Source organism: Oryctolagus cuniculus, chromosome X (assembly GCF_051225735.1).
Source record: "Oryctolagus cuniculus isolate XC-2025 breed Fujian yellow rabbit chromosome X, ASM5122573v1, whole genome shotgun sequence".
Taxonomy (NCBI): domain Eukaryota; kingdom Metazoa; phylum Chordata; class Mammalia; order Lagomorpha; family Leporidae; genus Oryctolagus; species Oryctolagus cuniculus.
This window is the reverse complement of record NC_142888.1, coordinates 95,382,011-95,402,932: the sequence shown is the minus strand read 5'-3', so window position 1 is coordinate 95,402,932 and position 20,922 is coordinate 95,382,011. Positions and strand designations below refer to the sequence as shown.

At 34.9% G+C, this 20,922-nt stretch overlaps 1 protein-coding gene across 4 annotated transcripts in view; it reads left to right on the top strand.

The window, feature by feature from the left end:
• The window catches only part of DIAPH2 (diaphanous related formin 2), a 947,972-nt gene that overhangs the window by 278,079 nt on the left and 648,971 nt on the right, over window positions 1-20,922 (top strand). For all 4 annotated transcript variants that reach the window (XM_051827761.3, XM_089323876.1, XM_089323878.1 and 1 more), the window contains 4 exons: window positions 6,391-6,509; window positions 8,971-9,087; window positions 11,738-11,856; window positions 20,635-20,699. In XM_051827761.3, coding sequence (XP_051683721.1) covers window positions 6,391-6,509; window positions 8,971-9,087; window positions 11,738-11,856; window positions 20,635-20,699 — 420 coding nt within the window. The remainder of the gene's footprint in view (window positions 1-6,390; window positions 6,510-8,970; window positions 9,088-11,737; window positions 11,857-20,634; window positions 20,700-20,922) is intronic.

The following is a 20,922-nucleotide window of genomic DNA, read 5'->3' as shown; positions in this document are numbered from 1 at the left end:
GGCGCGCTACGCCGATCTGAAGCCAGGAGCCAGGTGCTTCTCCTGGTCTCCCATGCGGGTGCAGGGCCCAAGGAGTTGGACCATCCTCCACTGCAGGAATGGAGTTTTAATTAGAATAATCTGAACATATTGCTTAAGAATGATATTCTTTGTACAGTTCTTTGGGAACTTTTCTAAAGAAAATCATTATATTTCTTAAATTGAATGTATTTGCTCTAATTATGATATTGCTGAAAACATTTTTGTAATAATTTTATAGCCTGGATCTGAGATAAATGAGCATATTTACTCTATATATACAAATCTAGCTTTATATTTTAAGTATACTAAACTAAAGAATGGCTTTATTCAAGACCATGTCATTGTTAAAGGAGATAAGAGAATCTCACTTCATTTTACTACTCAAAATACCTGAGAGACAAAAGTAAAGGTACACTGTGGTGTAGCAGGTAAAGTTGCTGCCTTCAGTGCTGGCATCCCATATGGGCACCAGTTTGAGTCCTGATCCAGCTCTCTGCTATGGCCTGGGAAAGCAGTAGAAGATGGCCCAAGTCCTTGAGTACCTCTACCCATGAGGGTTGCCCAGAAGAAGCTCCTGGCTTCGGATCGGGGCAGCTCTAGTCATTGTAGCCAATTGGGGAGTGAACCAGCGGATGGAATACCTCTCTCTCTCTCTCTCTCTCTGCCCCTTGTTCTCTCTCTGTGTAACTCTGACTTTCAAATAAATAAATAAATATTTTTTTTAAAAGAAGTAGAGCAGGAAGAGGGGTGAGAGTGTGGATTGGTACTCTGGGAAGATTCACCATGTTCCTAAAGTTGTAATTATAAAATGTCAGAAGTTTGTATTCCTTAAATAAAAAGCTTCTGGGGAAAAAAAAAAAGAAGTAGAGCAGCTGGGATATGAACCACCACCTATATGTGATGTCAGCATTGCATGTGACAGATTTACCTGCTATGCCACAATCCTGGCCCCAATATATGTATTCTTTTTTTTAAAAAAAAGATTTATTTTATTTATTTGAAAGAGTTACAAAGAGAGCTAGAGACAGAGAGAGCTAGAGACAGAGAGAAAGGTCTTCCATCTGCTGGTTCACTCCCCAAATGGCTGCAACGGCCAGAGCTGAGCTGATCCGAAGCCAGGAGCCAGGAGCTTATTCCTGGTCTCCCACATGGGCGAGGGGTCCAAGGACTTGGGCCATCTTTAACTGCCTTCCCAGGCCATAGCAGAGAGCCAGATCAGTATAATTTGGGACATGCTCAAGCTGACTTGCCCCAAATGGTAGAGTTAAAAACATACCAGGGGATTCCAATTCAATCCCATCAAGGTGGCATGTACCAATGCCATCTCACTAGTACAAGTGATCAATTTCAGTTCACAATTGATCATAATGAAAGGACTAAGAGTCAAAGGGAGCACATAAACAAATCTAGTACCTGCTAACACTAACCGATGGAATAAATAAAGGGGAGAGTGATCCAACATGGGAAGTGAGATACTCAGCAGACTCATAGAATGGCAGATGTCCTAAATAGCACTCTGGCCTCAGAATCAGCCCTAAAGGCATTCGGATCTGGCTGAAAAGCCCATGAGAGTATTTCAGGCTTGGAAAGCCAAGACACTCTGGCAAAAGATCTCTGCGAGTGAGATCCCAGTGGAAAGAACAGGTCTTCAAAGAAGGAGGTACCTTTCTCTGAAGGGAGGAGAGAACCTCCACTTTGACTATGACCTTGTCTAAACAAGATAAGAATCGGAGAACTCAGAGGGCTTCCATAGCCTTGGAAACTCATGACTGGAGCATAGGGAGATTACTGATGCCATAGACAGGAGTGTCAATTGGTAAAGTCAACAACAGGAGTCACTGTGCACTTACTCCTCATGTAGGATCTCTGTCCTTAATGTGCTGTGCATTGAGATTTAATGCTATAACGAGTACCCAAACAATATATTTCACTTTGTGTTTCTATGGGGGTGCAAACTGTTGAAATCTTTACTTAATGTATACTAAACTGATCCTCTGTAAAAAAAAAAAAAAAAAAAAAAAAGAAATTATCAACTCCCAACTTGACTCTCACTGGGATTAAACATGACAATAGGTCTGCTCTGATTTCATCATCATTTAAAAAAATCATCTATTATTTTTCACTTAATGTTTCTGTGTGGGAGCAAACTGTTGAAATCCTTACTTAATGTATACTAAGCTGATCTTCTGTATATTAAGATAATCGAAAATGAATCTTGATGTGAATGGAAGGGGAGAGGGAGTGGGAAAGGGGAGGGTAGTGGGTGGGAGGGACGGTATGTGGGGGAAGACATTGTAATCCATAAATCGTACTTTGGAAATTTATATTCATTAAATAAAAGTTAAAAAAAAAAAAAAAAGAAGTGGAGCAGCCGGGACTCAAACTGGCATCCATATGGGATACCAACGCAGCAGGCCAGGGCTGTAACCAACTATGCTGCAGTGCCGGCCCCAATATATATATTCTTGATAGTCTCACCTAGACGTCTCTTTAACTGTCACATGTCTTTAATGTGCGCTGCTTCTCAGATGATAGTTACTTCCCCAAAAAAAGTGGAAAGGATCATATTTCCTCTCTTAAATTTTGATAATAGAGCCTACAGCTATTCTCAGAATCTTTTTCTCTAAGACAATGGAGCCGAAAATAACTAAATATAGCTCTGATTCTCAACCAAGGATTTGGACATGTTCCCCTAAAGAGAGATCACCTCTCACTGGAGATGGGCAGAGGTTTGGTTTGGAAAAAAAAAATCCTCCTCAAGTATTTCTGATATGCAGGATGAGAATCAGAATCTAGGCAGATAGATCTTGAGAAGATTAGAGATAATTTTTTTAGTATTAGAGATTTTGCTTTGTTTGTTGTAGTTTCATTACCACAATTTGGAAAAGGACAGAGTGGCCATACTTTTTTATATACTTCCCACGTCAACTTCTGTCTATTTAACTCAACATTTACCTTTAAACCGCCTTTACACATGCACTGAAGCTTTATAATCAGATGAGCTTTGAAATCCTTACTGTTTCCTAATTTTATGCAAAATTCTAACAAGAGGAGTACCTTACTTTTCCAGAATACAGATATTCTAAGCAGCAAATTAGACATGGCTGGGGGTAATATTCATTTAGTTTCATATATCAAATGTTATACCTATTTAGAAGCAGTAAATAGTAGGGAAAAATAGTACCTACTGTGTCAGTAAACCTTGAGAGTGCCATAACATTATAGTTGAGTGGAACTCTTTCCTAATAATTATAAGTATCCTCAATACAAGACAGTTTTTTCGTTATATCCTGTAGAAGTTTATTTCCAAAATGTCCCCCATCCCTATGATTAGATGTTGGTGTTTAAAAGGATTTGATATTTCATTTCCATGGAAAGTTCACTTTTGATGAATTTGCTTTAGCAATTTGAAATAAATGAGTTGTTATATACTTTACAGTGATATTTTAAAATAATCTTTGCTGGGTACTTAATTGACACTGATTTCTGTGAAATTTTCTCCGTCTCCCTCTTATTGTATCAAATAAAATAAATAGGACATATAAAGGAGCAATGTAGGAAGAATTTATATTTATAGACAGTGAACATACCTTCTTTCTTTTAAGAGACAAACCATTTCTTATTCTTTTGAAGATTCAATTTTGATGGCTTGACTGGTAATCCATAGTGTACTGTTAATAGACTTTGATTTAGATTGAAGTATAGTATATTATACTTAATTATATGTTTTAGAAATTCTGTAAAATAATTGCATATCTATACAGCAGATATATTTAAAAATTGGCTGAAACACATTTACAATATATCACAAAATAGGATAATTCTATAATTTTGTGATATTCTACATTTTAAAATATAAAAGTTTGGTGATACCTCTTCATTTTCTATCATATTATTTGTTGTATGTAAAAAGGTTTATTCACTAAAGATTTCAAAAATTTATAAATGTGTTGTTCTTTAAAAAAAAAGATTATTTGAGAGTCATTGTTACAGAGAGAGAGGAGAGGGTAAGACAGAGAAAGAGAGATATCCACCTGTTTGTTCCTTCCCCAAAGGCCACATTGGCCAGGGCTTGGTCAGGCCAAAGCCTGGAGCCAGGAGCATCATCTGGGTCTCCCATGTGTGTGGCAGGGGCCCAAGCACTTGGGCCATCGTCTGCTGCTTTCCCAGGCCATAGCAGGAAGCTGGATAGGATGTGTAGTGACTGGGACTTGGCACACATATCAGATGCAGGAGTTGCAGGCGGCGGCTCTTCCTGTTACTACAACGCCAGCCTCAATTTTATTTTTCAAGGTTGACTAAAACAAACTTTTAAATGTACAAATATGTATGTGTATATATGTGTTTGTATATAAGCATACATATTTATTTTAATAGGCAGAAACTATTAATACAGAATATAATATACTACATTTAAAATGCCTATATTTTTATTCTATGTTCACATGATTTGTACAGTGTAAAAAATAGCTGGACCAAAGGCCTTAATTATACATTTCACCAGTTAGATTCACTAAAAATATTTTATTATTTTTATTTTTTAAAGATTTATTTTATTTGTTTGAAAAGGAGAGGGGTAGAGAAGGAGAGACAAAGAGTTATTCCATCTACCAGTTGAATTTCCCAAATGGCTACAAAGGCTAGGACTCTGCTAGGCTGAAGGCAGGAGCCTGGAACTCTACCCAGGTCTCCCTTGTGGGTGGAAGGGGCCCAAGCACTCGGGCCATTTTCCACTGCTTTTCCAGGCACATTCGCTGGGAGCTGGATTAGTAGACGAGCAGCTGGGACTTGAACCATTGCTTTGATATGAGACGTTGGCATCATAGGTGGCGGCAGCTTAACCCACTGTGCCATAAAGCTGCCTCTCACTGAAAATATTTTTATCATTCAAAGTGTTACCCATGTTTTGTAAAGTTCTAGTGCTAATTAAAGACATTGTTTACCTTATGATTTTCTAATTTTAAGCATATTTGAATGTATTCAGGTTTTATGAAAATGTTTAAGACAGAAAAATAAAAAATACATAAGTAAGTAAAAAGCTGTTTTTATAATGACCAGAATATCAGTTGTGTTTGGGTTCTTTGATTTTCTGAATGAAGTTCAGAAATCATCCAATAATATGATCCTCCAGTGTTAAATAATTTTACCTTTCAATAAGTTTCTTCATTTCTCTTCAAAGTGGAAAACTAAATATAAAGTATGTTAATTCTAAATAGGAAACTTAGTGTAAATACATTTGTTCATTATGCTTTATATGAAATTATATAGAAACGTATAATAACTATTTTATATGCTCTATATACTGTCAAAATTATTATGTATGTGAATGCTAGAAAGATAACAGCTAGAAATTGTTTAAATGTGTTTTTGGCTTTAGTAGTAACTTTTTCATGTCCCTTTATAATTGCTCTATTACATAAATATAGAAATAAGAAATGCATCCCCTTTGGTTTGGTTTACTTAATTTGAAGTGCACCGTGCTTGCATTCCCTTTTAGAGTTCAAGCTCAGCTCTCAACATCCTAGTCTCACTTTTGATATCGCCTTTGAGCATCCACAGTTGTGATTATCGATTTGGGTTTTGAAAGCTGCAACTTAATGGACACATATTAAAAGATATTCCAGGTGATATATATTAAGCCCAACAATCTCTAGTGTGGCATGCTTCCAAATTTTTTTTTCTTTTAAACTATTATTTTGAAAATTATGAGAAGTTTGTAATGCATGTGCTTATAATGTATTACAAAAACAAATCTTTGATGCCCAAGTTGGTATTTTGTGATTAGGCTAAGCAAAAATGAAAGGTGGGCGAGGCGGTTACAAGTACAGCTTGACAAAGAGTCCTAACACCTTTTTGCTTTAAAATCACAAAATATCAGGTAAAATAAATTTATTTATTCAACTTTTCACGCCATACTTGGGACTGTTGTGCTTGAATATATCCTTGCATTTATTCTTCATTAATATAATTGATCTATATTTGCATATTTTGCCAGAGGCATATGTGAATGTTCTAACTGCATGAGTTCTTTTGCAATCTTTGATTAGTATGTTTAGTCAAAATGAGAGCACTTAATTTGGGTTGTTAGCAATTAGCTTTTTTTTTTTTGTTCTTTTAGAAGTCATCATTAGTTTTTTTTATGTGAATAATCAAAATCTGGGACAAGGATAGAAAATGCAATGAGGTTCTTTTAGTTTGGGATAGAGAAACTTAGCTACATTTAGTTTCTTTCGGGAAACTAAGTGCCTGGGTCAATATTTGAAATTGCTTCTCTTTGTATAAATGAGTAATTGTGTTTTGTCCTTCATTTTCAAAGTATGCTGTTGCTAGACTGTTATTTGTCTGCTAAGTTTTATGTTTCTGTATTAGGATTTAAAAGAAAAAGAGAATGAAGAACTCGACATTCAGTTGAAAGTATTTGACGAGAACAAAGAGGATGACTTAACTGAATTATCACACCGTCTCAATGACATTCGAGCTGAAATGGAATATCCTTTGACAAACCACAAAAATAATTTTTCATGTGTTGTGAAAAAAGGGGTTTGTGGCTGATTATTAGAGTTCTCATCTGCTAGTCCAATTTATATACATGTATTTGCATTAGAATTTCACTGTGATAGTGTCCTTGAAAATTCATGCTGAGGAAATGTCAGTCTGTTGTGATGATTCACACAGACCATTTGGAAATCTGCGCAATAGCTCACGTTATTATAGGTTTACTCTACTCAGTGCTTCTGTGTACACAAGAACCTAAGGCAGTGTGTCTTACATGCAAGGATGGGGAAACTTCATTGAGTCCATATGTGACTTTAGATAACATACATTTTCAGTACATTAAATGGTACTCTACTTAGAGATATAATTCAACTTAAATAAGCATCTCATTCTCTATTGAAATATTTGTGTGTCTTAACAATCACAAAAATGTTTGGATTCAATAGTATCTGACTACAATAAGGCTGTGTTGTAGCAGCATTTGAGTCAAAACAGCATATAATCTTCCTATGGCAGTGTTATTATATGAAATGATTTCAGATCTAAGAGATGGTTGCCATAGCACTGCCGGCCATTTGTTTCATGCCCATTAACTTTCTTATGGATTCTGGGGAAGTTGGGAAACATTTCAGAACCAAGGTGACCTTTGAGTGGATTCTTTTCTTTCTGATGTGTTCATCCCATGCCCCTCTAACCCCCCAAAAGCTGGAAGTGGTATTCCTTTCCTTGAAACTTCCAAGGTACTTTGTTTGTTCTATCTTATTTATGTACACTTCTCTGCCCCTGTGAGATTGAGGGCAGAAATGTTACATTTCATGTTTTCCTTTTAATGCCCCTATCGAAGTCTTACATGTAGGTATTGGTAAATGTGTGTGCAATGAATAACAGTGTTATTGTTATAAGGAATAATTTCAAGTAATTTCTTCTCAGTCATTAGCCACACAAGTCTGAAATAGCTACTCTAATTGTAAATTATTTTGATATGAATCAATAAGTATATTGACTTATATAATCCATAAAGCTTATTTTCAATCTATTCTTAGCCATTTAAGGGACCTTATGAGACTTTAAAGCCACATTCTTAAGTGGGGGTCTAAGAAGTAGGCCATCATATACTTAATTCTACTTCAGAGAAATTGTTGACATTTCAGGTTATTTTTAGGATGTTTTATTTCATCTTGTCTCTTACCTTTATTTTACATCGATTTTCTAGGTCCTCACTTTTATTATAAAAGCAAATCCATTTTTGAAATATGTTCTCTACTTTAGTAAAAGCGTCTACACTTCTATAACTCTCTTTTTATATCCTAAGAAATATGTTTCAACTCCATTGTCTTTACTCTTCCATCTCTTATCAAATAATGAGAGAAAATAAGCAACAATAATTTGAGGCTTAGTAAGTATTTCATTTGTGTAAAATAAAACCGATTGTGTGGGGGGGTTGTGTTTTACCAGTTCATAGCATGTGTGTTGGCTTTCTATATTATGTGGTGGTGAAAGTATAGAAGTGGTCGCTTTCATGAATAATGTGAGAGTACTTCATGGACAATGAAATTAAGGGGAAGGGTGTTTTAGCTAGCAGGTTAAGCTGCAGCTTTTAATGCAGGCATCACACATTGGAGTATGGTTAAAGTCCTGGCTGCTCCATTTCTCATCCCCTTCCCTGGTAATGTGCCTGAGGAGGCAGTAGAAGATAGTTTAGGTATTTGGGTCTCTGCCAGCCATGTGGGAAACCCAGATGGAGTTTGTCTTCCTAGTTTTGACCTGACCTAGCTCTAGCTGTTGAGCCATTTGAAGAGTGAGGAGCAGATTGGATATCTTTCTCTCTGTTTCTCCCCTTCTCTGTGTCACTCTGCATTTCAAATAAATAAATAAAATCTTTTGTAAAACATGACAAAATCCTAATTGAGGCCAGGGATGACACTGCCCTTTACTAGGGCCATGGGTACTAGAATGGTAGTTAGAATCCTGGAAAGACGGAAAGATTTTAACAAAGAGAAAAATTATGTTTGTTTTGGTGCAAAAAAAAATTGAAACTCATGCATATTTTTTCAGAGCATTCATTTTTCCTATAAACTTACTGAATATACTTTGTGTAGTTCCTCTGTTATAACCACACCGTTTTCATGGATGGCATCACTGTTTCAATGGTATTAGCTATGATTTGGACTTTGAGATATAATGAATAGCTCATCATTAAAAGACTTGGCAGTCCAATGGACTTGCAAATGCTCTTTCAATATGTTTCTCTAGTGAAAAGATTGAAATGATTCCATAGAGTCATTTTCTAAATGTAAATGTTTAAATTTTGGATCATGGATTTGAAGGCTTAGAAATAGTAAGTGAAACAAAATAATAAGTCTGTGTTTGAAAAACAAATTATGAATGATTGAATGAATCTTTATGAATGAATCATCAGAAATTTTCAATATTTTTCCTTTACTTACTTTCTACTGATATGAATGAAGTATACCATCTTCTTTATAACATGTTGAAGGACACTGCTGCTGAAAATTATTTATTATCCATTCTACAACATTTTTTGCTCATCAGAAATGATTATTATATAAGGTGAGAGACAATTTTGAGAGTACATTATCTATGATTTGAATTGAATATTAAAGGAAATTTCACAATGTAGAGAGATCAATGTACATATACATACATAAAGTATGAGAATGTGACTACTCTTTGTAATATTTTTAAGAAAATGTTAATCTATTTTTAAATGTGTCAGAACAGAGATCTACTCAAAAATGTGATACCCCAGTGACAGCACTTTTTGTATCGATGAGCCTGATAGATATTACTGACCCTGGGATAAATTTTCTATGCTACATACTGGGAGAACAAAGAGAGCACTGAAAATTTTATGATAGAACTTTTAAGTTCTTATGCATTTTAATAAGTAAAATTTTACTGTTATTTTGTTTTTACAATATTTAGTAATAATTGTGATTTTAACATCTAAGAAAATAATGCTAATATTTCACTTTTATAATCAGTAATGTAATTCTTCAAAATAAATAAGTTTGATAATAACACATATAGGTAAAGTTTTAGAATCTAGAAACTAGGAATATATTTGAAAGCCAAAATTTTATAAAAATGTTTCTGAGTTACTGAAATTATCTTTAGGCTGTTGACTGTGATATTATATTTAACTGTTCAAAAACTCTCAGTTGTTTTTCGTATTTCAGTTTGCATGAAATTCTGACAACCTAGGTTCTCTACTTTCTAAGAACCTGCTTGATAAAAGGGAAAAGTCAGGTATAGTCACAACAAAATTGAGAATTCTGTATCAACACACAAGTGGAGAACTGTTATAGGTTAGACTGGTACAATAATTTCGTGGGCATCATGATGTTATAGACACATAGGAATGTTAAAATATTAAATTATAGGATTTTTAAAACAGGAAAGATGTTTTATAAATGCATTTAAAGATATATAAAAATAATTAATGTTTCCTAAATTTAGCTCTGATAATTAAAAGGTACTGTACCTACTAGGAATTACTACCTAATAGGGACATCATTTGTGTGAAACTCAGGGTGAGTGAATGAGAAGTGACTCTCATTTTGTATCTTTTTTCATCCTGAGAACATCCATGTGAGGTACAAGTGCAACATGCACTTTTATTCCATTTGGGGATGATTGCCTTGTCCATTTGAGAAGCAGTTGTTTCTCTCCTTATTTACCCAAACTGGCAATGACTAGGCTAGGATTAAATTCAACATTATTTACCATAGACCCATTGATGACTTGAAGAAATCCCAGATATGTAATATATATTAATATTCTTGTTTTGGGGAGCAGTTCTATGACTAAAGACATGGGAAAGCTATTAGAATTCATGTGGCTTTGTTTTCAAATATTTAGTAGGCTGGCTAGTTACCAGCACACTAAATTGAGGAATATTTATGTCCTAATTTGTCTACAGTAGTATTTCTTACTGATTTTTCTATATTAATTTGTTGACCCCTGACAAATAATATTCTTCAAATTTTAATTGAAAGAGTGCCTTTTTTAAAAAAAATTGCAATATGTGAATGATCATTCTTAAGGCCAAAATTACCTTTTTATATCCTAAGAAATCTATCTTTCAACTGCATTGTCTTTACTCTCCAACTTTTATCAAATAATGAGATAGAAAGTAAACAACACTAATTTTAGGCTTAGTAAGCATTTATATTTTACTAATTATATTACTAAGTATGTAAGTATAAATTAGTAAGTATATTTATATAAGAATTGATATTTATATAAATATTTGTAAGAATTAGTAGGCAGAATTAGAATATGTTTTAAAATATTTTTTACTGTAAATAACTGAGGTCATGGCCATACACATTAAGTGTGTATGTATATTTATATTTATGTAAAGGATATTTTAAATTATGTTTCATAAAATAATATTTTGAATAGTCTATAACATAAAGGTTCAGTCCAATTTTGTAAGCTATTGTAACTATTTTCCATAAAAGTTCTGTAGTAAATTTTTTTTTTGACAGCAGAATTAGAGAGTGAGAGACAGAGGGAAAAGTCTTCCTTTTCAGTTGGTTCACCCCCCAAATGGCCGTTATGGCCGGCGTGCTGCGGCGATCCGAAGCCAGGAGCCAGGTGCTTCTCCTGGTCTCCCATGCGGGTGCAGGACCCAAACACTTGGGCCATCCTCCACTGCCTTCCTGGGCCACAGCAGAGAGCTGGACTGGAAGAGGAGCAACCGGGATAGAATATGGTGCCCCAACCAGGACTAGAACCCGGAGTGCTGGCACCGCAGGAGTAGGATTAGCCAAGTGAGCCACGGCGCCGGCCAGTTCTGTAGTAAATTTAAGATATTTCTTGCCACCTTGTGTAAAAAAACTCATCCCTTATAGAAATTGAAAACATGTAGATGTTTAGAACCATTTTTATATCCATGAATTTAGGACTAAGGGATCACTTGTTTTCATTAACTGTAGAAAAAAAAAAAAAGAAACAATAGCTTAAGTAAATAGATGATGTTGATAAGTTTCTTTGAATACAAACATGAATCCTTGTAAAGTCACTGAACATTGGGCATTCTTTACGTCATAAGGGATTTGGCACTATAAATGCTAGTATTTTTTAACAGCTCTAGAAAAATATTCAGTTCTTTTAAAATATGTTGAATCCCTTCTTAAGGAAACTGATGTGTGTAGGTAGAAAAGATATTCACAAATGTTTCTCTCTCTTTCAGGCCACAATATTATAAAATAATTGAGGAATGTGTTTCACAGATAGTGCTGCATTGCAGTGGTATGGACCCAGACTTCAAATATAGGCAAAGATTAGACATTGATTTCACTCATCTCATAGGTATGTAATATAATTCTCACTGTGCTTTGGTTGTGTGTCTTACACCTTCTATATAAAACTCACTCTTTAAAGGTTGGTCTCTCATTGAACTGGTATTAATATCTGATAATACACTATGTCATGGCTACTCAATTGCTATTAGTGTTAATTACTATTTTTTTTATTTTATTTAAAAAAAAATTTTTTTTGACAGGCAGAGTTAGACAGTGAGAGAGAGACAGAGAAAGGTCTTCCTTCCGTTGGTTCACCCACAAAATGGCTGCTACGGCCGGTGCGCTGCACCAATCCGAAGATAAGAGCCGGGTACTTCCTCCTGGTCTCACATGAGGGTGCAGGGCCCAAGCACTTGGGCCATTCTCCGCTGCCTTCCTGGGCCACAGCAGAGAGCTGGACTGGAAGAGGAACACTGGGACAGAACTGGCGCCCCAACCGGGACTAGAACCTGGGGTGTCGGCGCTGCAGGTGGAGGATAAGCCTAATGAGCCATGGCGCCAACCGTTAATTACTATGATCATGAAAGTTCTGCCTGTATGATTAGAAATATTGATCTATTTGATAAATTTGAACCCTCCTGGATTCAGTTTAAACTCAGTGCCCCTATGCAATGCCATTGTATTATTTTAGACACATGCCATGCTTTTTAGAAGCATGACTTTGAAGTCCCTTAGTTCAATTTCTACTGGTACCTTAGGAGTTTTGTAGAAATCACATATACAATAGGGCCTCATCAATATAACAACTACATTATTTACGCTCAATTTAAGGAAAAGAAATGCAGAGAGTTCTTCCCAGAACAATCTCTGAAGGAGAATGTGAAAGCTCTCTTGTAAAATACATTATGGTATATGTCCTTATATAGCGAAGCAATTTTATTTTTACTAATTGCAGTCATTATTGCTAAGCTTCAAACATGAACTCACTTGTTTTTAAAGAAAGAAAACAACTGTTGAATGCCAATTATGCATTATTTTTCACCCTGTATCACAGGACAGACTTATAGAAATATTCAAAAATGCATTCCTTATTGTTATTTATCATCTATTTTTTCTGGTTTTAAAGTAATATGCTCCTTATGTAGGTAATCTACTTGCTTATATAAGTGATAAACCAACAATCACATCACCATTACTCCTGTCTAGCTCAGTGTATTTCCTTCTATCTCTTGCTTTGTGTATATCTATTTATATGCTGATTTTTCGTGGTATATTATGATAATTTTTCCAAATTAACCTTCAAAATGTGACTTTTTAATGTCTGTATAATCCATCTTTTTTAAAATTTTAAATTTTTATTCATATAAGGTGAACAGATTTCATGCATTTCATTTACACAATTTTAAGCCCATAATGATAATTTCCACCCCCCCACTCCCAACCTCAATCCTCTTTCCTTCCTTTATTTTTTCTTTTTAATTTTAATAATAATATACTTTTATTTTATTATGTTTCATCCATGGGGTACCACATAAATTTTTTTTTTATTTTTTTAACCTAGAAAACTTTTATTTAAGGTATACAAACTTCATGAAATTCATATATACAAATTTAGGAACACAGTGATTCTCCCAACCCTACTCTCCCTCCTGCCCACACTCCCACATTTCTTCCTCCTCCTTTTTCTATTCCCTTTCTTATTTTTTTAAGATTTATTTATTTATTTGAAAGAGTTACACAGAGAGAGGAGAGGAAGAGAGAGAGCGAGCAAGAAAGAGGTCTTCCATCTGATAGTTCACTCCCCAATTGGCTGCAGCAGCCGGAGCTGTGCCAATCCAAAGCCAGGAGCCAGGAGCTTCTTCTGGATCTCCCTCACAGGTGCAGGAGCTGAAGGACTTGGGCCATCTTGTATTGCTTTCCCAGGCTATAGCAGAGAGCTGGATTGGAAGTGGAGCAGCCGGGACTCAAACTGGCACTCATATGGGATTCCAGAGCTTCAGGCCAGGGCGTTAACCTGCTGTGCCACAGCATTGGCCCCTCCCATTCTTATTTTTTACAAAGATCTATTTTCAGTTTACTTTTATACTCATAAGATTAGCCCTTCACTAAAGAAAGAGTTCAACAAATGGTATGAAGAAGAAAAAAAAAAGCAGTGTTCCTCAATAGTTGAGATAAGATAAGGGCTAATCAAAATCATAACATCTTAAAGTGTCGATTTAACTTCTATAGATTATATTTTAGGTACTCTATTAGTTATCACCGATCAAGAACATATGATTCAATTTACTTTACAATCACAGGCTTAATCCTCTATCTAATAAAGAATTCAACTTATATCTATAACCTACCACATGACTCATCCATCCCACTCCTGGAATTTACCCAAGCAGAAAGAAATCACATGAAAGAATGATCTGTACCCCCATGCTTATTGAAACTTAATTCACAATATCTAAGATATAGGATCAACCCAAATGTCTGCCAACTGAAGACTGGATAAAGAAGTTATTGTATATATACACTATTGAATACTGCACAGTGGTAACAAAGAAAATGAAATCCTGTCATTTGCAACAAAATAGATGCAATTGGAAACCATTATAGTTATTTGAAATATGCCAGTCCCAAAATGACAAATACCATATGTTCTCCCTAATCTGTGGTACCTAAAAGATAATCCATAGAAGTGACATTGACACTTTCACACATGATGACTTTGAATAGCCCTTGTGTTGACTGTTGAGGAAAAGTGTTTTTTCTTTTCTTCATATTGTTTGTTGAACTCTTTACTTAGTGTAGGGTTAATCTTATGAGTATAAAGTTAACTGAAAATAGGTCTTTGTAAAATATAAGAATGGAAACAGGAGAGGAAGGAATAACAAAAGTGGGAGTGCAGGCAGGAGGAAGGGTAGTGCCGGAAGCACCACTTTATTCTTCAATTTGTATGTATAAAATGCATGAGGTTTGTATACTTTAATAAATTTTTTAAAAAAGAAAAAAAGTAGGACTATAGACAAGGGTTATAAACAATAGTCAAATATCAAGATGACAATTTCACTCATATACATTACATTTTTGTACTCTGTATATTACCTTCAAATCAAAACATGTTTGTCTTTTGAGGGATGGCTAATTTCACTAAGCATCATGATCTCCAATTGCATCCTTTTTTTGAAAAGATAGGATTCCATTCTTTTTCTTGGCTAAGTGGTATTCCATTGTATATATGTGCCACTTGTATATGTATCACATTTTCTTTATCCAGTCATCAGTTGATGGACATCTGGGTTGATTCCATATATTAACTATTGTGAATTGAGTTGCTATAAACTTGGAGATATAGGTAAATCTTTCATATACTGATTTCATGTACTTTGGGTAAATTTCCAGGTGTAGGATGGCTTGGTCCTATGGTAGATCTATTTTCAGAAATCTGATGAATCAGCATGCTGTCTTACATAACAGTTGTACTACTTTACATTACCACCAACAGTGTATTAGAGTACCTGTTTCTCCACGTCCTTGCCAGCATTTATTAACTCTTAATTTTTGGATGATAGCCATTCTAATGTGGTGAGGTGAAACACAGTTCTGGTTTTTATTTGCATTTCCCTGATGGCTAGGGATCTTAAACATCTTTTCATGTGTCTATTGGCCATTTGTATTTTATCTTTTGAAAAATGCCTGTTCATGTCCTTTGCCCATTTCTTAACTAGATTGTTAGTTTTGTTGTACTGAATTTCTTGAGCACCTTATATATTCTACATATTAATCTTTTATAGAAGGTATACTTTGAAAATATTTTCTCCCATTCTCTCAGTTGTGACTTCCCTTTGTTGAGTATTTCTTTTGCTGTACAGAATCTTCTTACCTTGATATAGTTCCATTTGTCTATTTTTGCTTTGTTGTCTGTGCTTCTGGGGCCTTATCCAAGAAGTCTTTGCATATGCCAGTGTCTTACAGTGTTTCTAGTATGTTTTTCTCAAGGCACTTTGATGGTTTCAGGTCTTAGGTTTAGACCCTTGTGCATTGTGAGTTGATTTTTGTAAAGGGTATAAGGTAGGGGTCTTGTTTCATGCTTCTGTATATGGAGCTCCAGTTTTCTCAGCACCATTTGTTGAAGAGACTGCCTTTCTCCAGGGATTGATTTTAGCTCATTGTCAAAGATTAATTGGTTGTAGCTGTGTGGTTTCATTTCTGGGGTTTCTATTCTGGTTGATTGGAATCATATTAGATCTGTAAATTGCTTGGAGTAGTATGGATATTTTGATGATATTAATTCTTCCATTCCTGAACATTGAAGGTTTGTCCATTTTAGGGGGTCTTCTATTTTTTTCCTTAATGTTTTATAATTTTCATCGTAGGGATCTTTTACTTCCTTGTTTAAATTTATCCCAAGGTGTTTTTTTTTTTTTTTTTTTTTTTTTTTTTGACAGGCAGAGTGGACAGTGAGAGAGAGAGACAGAGAGAAAGGTCTTCCTTTGCCATTGGTTCACCCTCCAATAGCCGCCGCGGCCGGCGCGCTGCGGCCGGCGCACCGCGCTGATCTGGTGGCAGGAGCCAGGAGCCAGGTGCTTTTCCTGGTCTCCCATGGGGTGCAGGGCCCAAGCACCTGGGCCATCCTCCACTGCACTCCCTGGCCACAGCAGAGGGCTGGCCTGGAAGAGGGGCAACCGGGACAGAATCTGGCGCCCCGACCATGACTAGAACCTGGTGTGCCAGTGCTGCTAGGCGGAGGATTAGCCTAGTGAGCCGCGGCGCCAGCCTATCCCAAGGTTTTTACATATTTTTGTAGCTACTGTGAATTGGACTAATCTTATAAGTTCTTTCTCAGACATTGCATTATTTGTGTATACAAATGCTATTGATTTTAGTGTGTAAATTTTATATTCAGTCACTTCTCCAAATTCTCTTATGAGTTCCAGTAGTCAGTGGAGATTTTTGGTCCTCCTATATATAAAATCATATCACCTGCAAACAGGGATAATTTGACTTCTTTCTTTCCAGTTTGTTTCTTTGATTTCCTTTTCTTGCCTAATGGCTCTGACTAAAACTTCCAGAACTAGATTGAATAGCAATGGTGAAAGTGGGCATCTTTGTCTGGTTCTAGATCGTAGTGGATATGCTTCCATCTATTCCCCATTCAATATGGTGCTAGCTGTGGATTTGTGATACACTGCCTTGATTGTGTTAAGGAATGTTCCTTCTATACCTGATTTGCTTAAGGTATTAAGGATGTTATGTTTTATGAAATGCTTTATCTGCATCTATTGAGATAATCATATCATTTTTGTCCTTCAGTTTGTTAATGTGATATGCCACATTTATTGATTGTGAATGTTGAACTATTCCTGCATACCAGGGGTAAATCCTACTGTGTCTGGTTGAATGATCTTTCTGATTTGTTGTTGGATTATATTAGCTAGTATTTTGTAGAGGAGTTTTGTACTAATGTTCCTCAAGGACATTGGTCTGTAGTTCTCTTTGTTTGTTGTGGCTTTCTAATTTTGGAATCAAGGTGATGCTGGCCTCATAGAAAGGGTTTGTAAGAATTCCATCCATGTCCACTGTTTTGAGTAGTTTGAGAAGAATTTGAATTAGTTGTTCTTTAAAAATTTGGTAGAATTTAGCAGTGAAGCCATCCCATCTTGGACTTTTCTTTGTTGGAATAGTCTTTCTTACTGATTCAATCTGCATCTTGGTTTTTAGTCTATTTAGGTTTTCTATGTATTCATGCCTCAATTTTGGTAAATTGTGTATATCTAGAAATATATTTATTTCTTCTGGATATTCCAATTTGTTGATGTATAGCTATTTGCAGTGATGCCTGATAATTCATTTTATTTCTGTGGTATCTGTTTTAACAAACCCTTCTCATCTCTGATTTGAGTCTTCTTCCCCACCCCTTTTTTTTGGTTAGTTAGGACAATGGTATCAATTTTTTTTAATTTTTTTCAGAAGACCAGCTCTTTATTTCACTGATCTTTTGTATTTTTTTTCAATTTTGTTTTATTTGTTCTTTAATTTTTATTATTTGTTTCCTCCTACTAATTTTGGGTTTGGATTGTTCTTATTTTTCTAGACTCTTAAGATGCATTGTGAGGTTATTTGATGCCTTTCAAATTTTTTGGTTTAGGCACTAATTGCTGTAAACCTTCCTCTTAACACTGTTTTTGCTGTTTTCTACAAGTTGTGATATGTTGTGTTGTCATCTTCATTCATTTTTAGGAATTTTTTATTTCCCTTTTGATTTCTTCTATGACCCACTATTTATTCTGGAACATGTTGGTCATTCTCCATGTGTTTTCATATTTTCTCGAGTTTCTTATGTTGTTAATCTCCAGGTTAATTCCACTGTGCTTAGCAAAGATACAGGGTACATTTTCTTTAAATTTGTTATGATTTGTTTTATAGCCTAATATATGATCTCTCCTAGAGAATTTCCATACACTGTTCATCTTTTTAAAAATTCTTGAGAGGTAGAAAGACAAAGGCAGAGACAAAGAGAATTTTCCCATGCACTGGCCCTCTCCTCAAATAATAGCAATAGCCAGGGATGGGCCAAATTGAAGCAAGTAAGTTGGGTATTCAATACAGTTCTCCCCTGTGGGTTGCAATAAACTGACTACTTGAGCCATTACTGCTCAATCCTAAGTTCTGTATTAGCAGAGAGCTGGACTCAGAAGCTGGGGCCAGGTATCAAACCCAGATACTCCATTGTGAGATGCCATTATACTAACTGACATTTTAACTACTAGGCCAAACTCCTGTCTCTAATGTCCTATCATATGAATATCATTGTCATCTTAACCAGTTCTTTCTATTGTACATCTCAGTTGTTTTCAGGTTTCCACAATTATAAGTGAATCTTCTGTGAATAGTCTTAGGCATAAATGTTTGGATTTTTCTCATAATTTCCTTAGGATTGATTCCTGTAAACGAGAGTATGAACTTTCAAGGTGTAAATGCTTTTCATAATGCTTCTTCCAGTTTACCTTGTACCTGCAATGAATGAGAATGCCAACCTCTCTGCATCTTTTTTACTGAGCTTGATAAACTTCACAGTTTATTTCATAGTTTTTTTAGGGAACCATAAGGGACTGTCTCCAAATATGTGCATTTGTTTCTAATCCATTTGAGACCCTAGCTAGCACACATACTCTACTGTCGATATTGGCTAACTTGTTCAGTGTTAACACATACTTGTTTTGTGTGTTGTATACCAGGTCCTTATGATTGTATACTGTCAGTCAAAAGCATTGAGGTGAGGATAGATCAGGTGAGAGAGGCTAGTCAGCATCACATAGACTTCATGTACACATTATCTCTGTGATTGTGAATAAATCATTATAACTTCCCTAGATTTCAGTTTCTTCAACTCTAAAAATCAAATAAATCAAATACATGATGAAATTTTTTGAGAAATTAGTGAATGCCTTGAAGTGTTTGTTAGAACGCATGTACATATGTGCACACACACATACATACACCAGAATTATCAAATATTTCAAGAACTTCTAGGTAATCTCTGGATCTCTACTTTGTTTTTACTTGGAACTAAGGATATTAGAGTCTTTACCAATTCCACAGTTCTATAAATCTTGTATCTAATATCAGATCCATGCTTAAACTCTCCAGTACTTTCCTATTGAAGTTGAAATCAAAATGAAAATCTTTACCAGCCATGTCTGACTCAGCACACATGTGGCTCCTTTTTTATCTCAGCCCTAAACACTTTCCTCTTCAGGTGCTATGCTCTAGCTACACATTAAAAATAAAAATTAAAAATAAAAATAAAAAATAAAAAACTTCACTGAGGTAAATAAGCATTTGTTCCTAAAGTTTATACATTCTCTTTAAGTCTCTCTTCCCATATCTCCCATGTCTCCCTACCCTGAGACAGCCACTAAGTTCTCTGTTACTGGTTTCACTTTATTTATAGTTTCTCTTATTAGTTTCACTTCTTAAAATTTTATAAAAGTAGAAATAAAAATAATGTACTCTATTTTTGTCTGTCTTCTTTCATTCAGCATAATGATTTTAAGATAATCCATGTTGTTTTGCATGTGTTAATTGTCCATTCCTCTGTATTGTTAACTAGTATTCCATTATATGGCTGGTCTACAATTTAGTCATTTGGTTTTTTTCTAGCTTTTGGCTATTATAAATAAACTTCTATGAACATTCAGATAGAGTTTTGGTATGAACATATGTTTTCTATTTCTTTGGGTAGATACATAGATGTGGAATGGCCTAGTATAAGATAGACTTTATATATGATGATGGGGGATAAAATATTGCCTGTAAGAAGCTATTAAATTTTTTATATTGGGAAAATGTGATAGAATCTGAGAAGTTTGAAATTTGTTTCCTTATATACATGATACTTATAAGATCAGAAGTGAAATCCTTCATTGGCTGGCCTAAATTAATGAATGTTACTCTGTCTCCCTCTCCAGCTTTTTTAAAGGATTTTTTTTGAGTCTTAATAATCTTAAGTAGGTAGTCTTTGTCACCTTCCTACCCATAATAAGCATCCAGAATTTTTTTGAAGAATTCTATCATTGCAAAAATTGAAAAAGAATCATTTATCCTTAAAACAATGTTGATTTAATCAAATGAATTTGCAAATGTTTGCTTTTGTGCCTCAATGCTATTAATGATTTCAGTTTGTATGATAAAGAAATAAAATGTATTTCATGTTTTATGTGTAGTATAGGTCAATTTACGTTTAATAGCAATTGACATAGAAATGGTAATCTACATAGTACTATTGGTTATCAGCCATCTTTTGCCTAGAGAACTCATTCCATAGTTTTTAATCACTTTTGATCAATCTTAACAGATTCTTGTGTGAACAAAGCAAAAGTTGAAGAAAGTGAACAAAAAGCCGTGGAGTTTTCCAAGAAGGTAAAGCCTATAAAATACTGGTTATTATTGTGACATTAATAATTTGATCACAGCCCATATTCTGCCCTGTTTCATTATGGAAAGTTTTATAAATGTTGTTTTAGTTATGTAGTACTTTTTATTTCTGAATTCAAACTTAACAGAACATTATTTATTTCATAATAAGATAAGGCTGCCACTATTTCCTCCTCATCATCTTTAATCCATTATGTAAGACAAATAA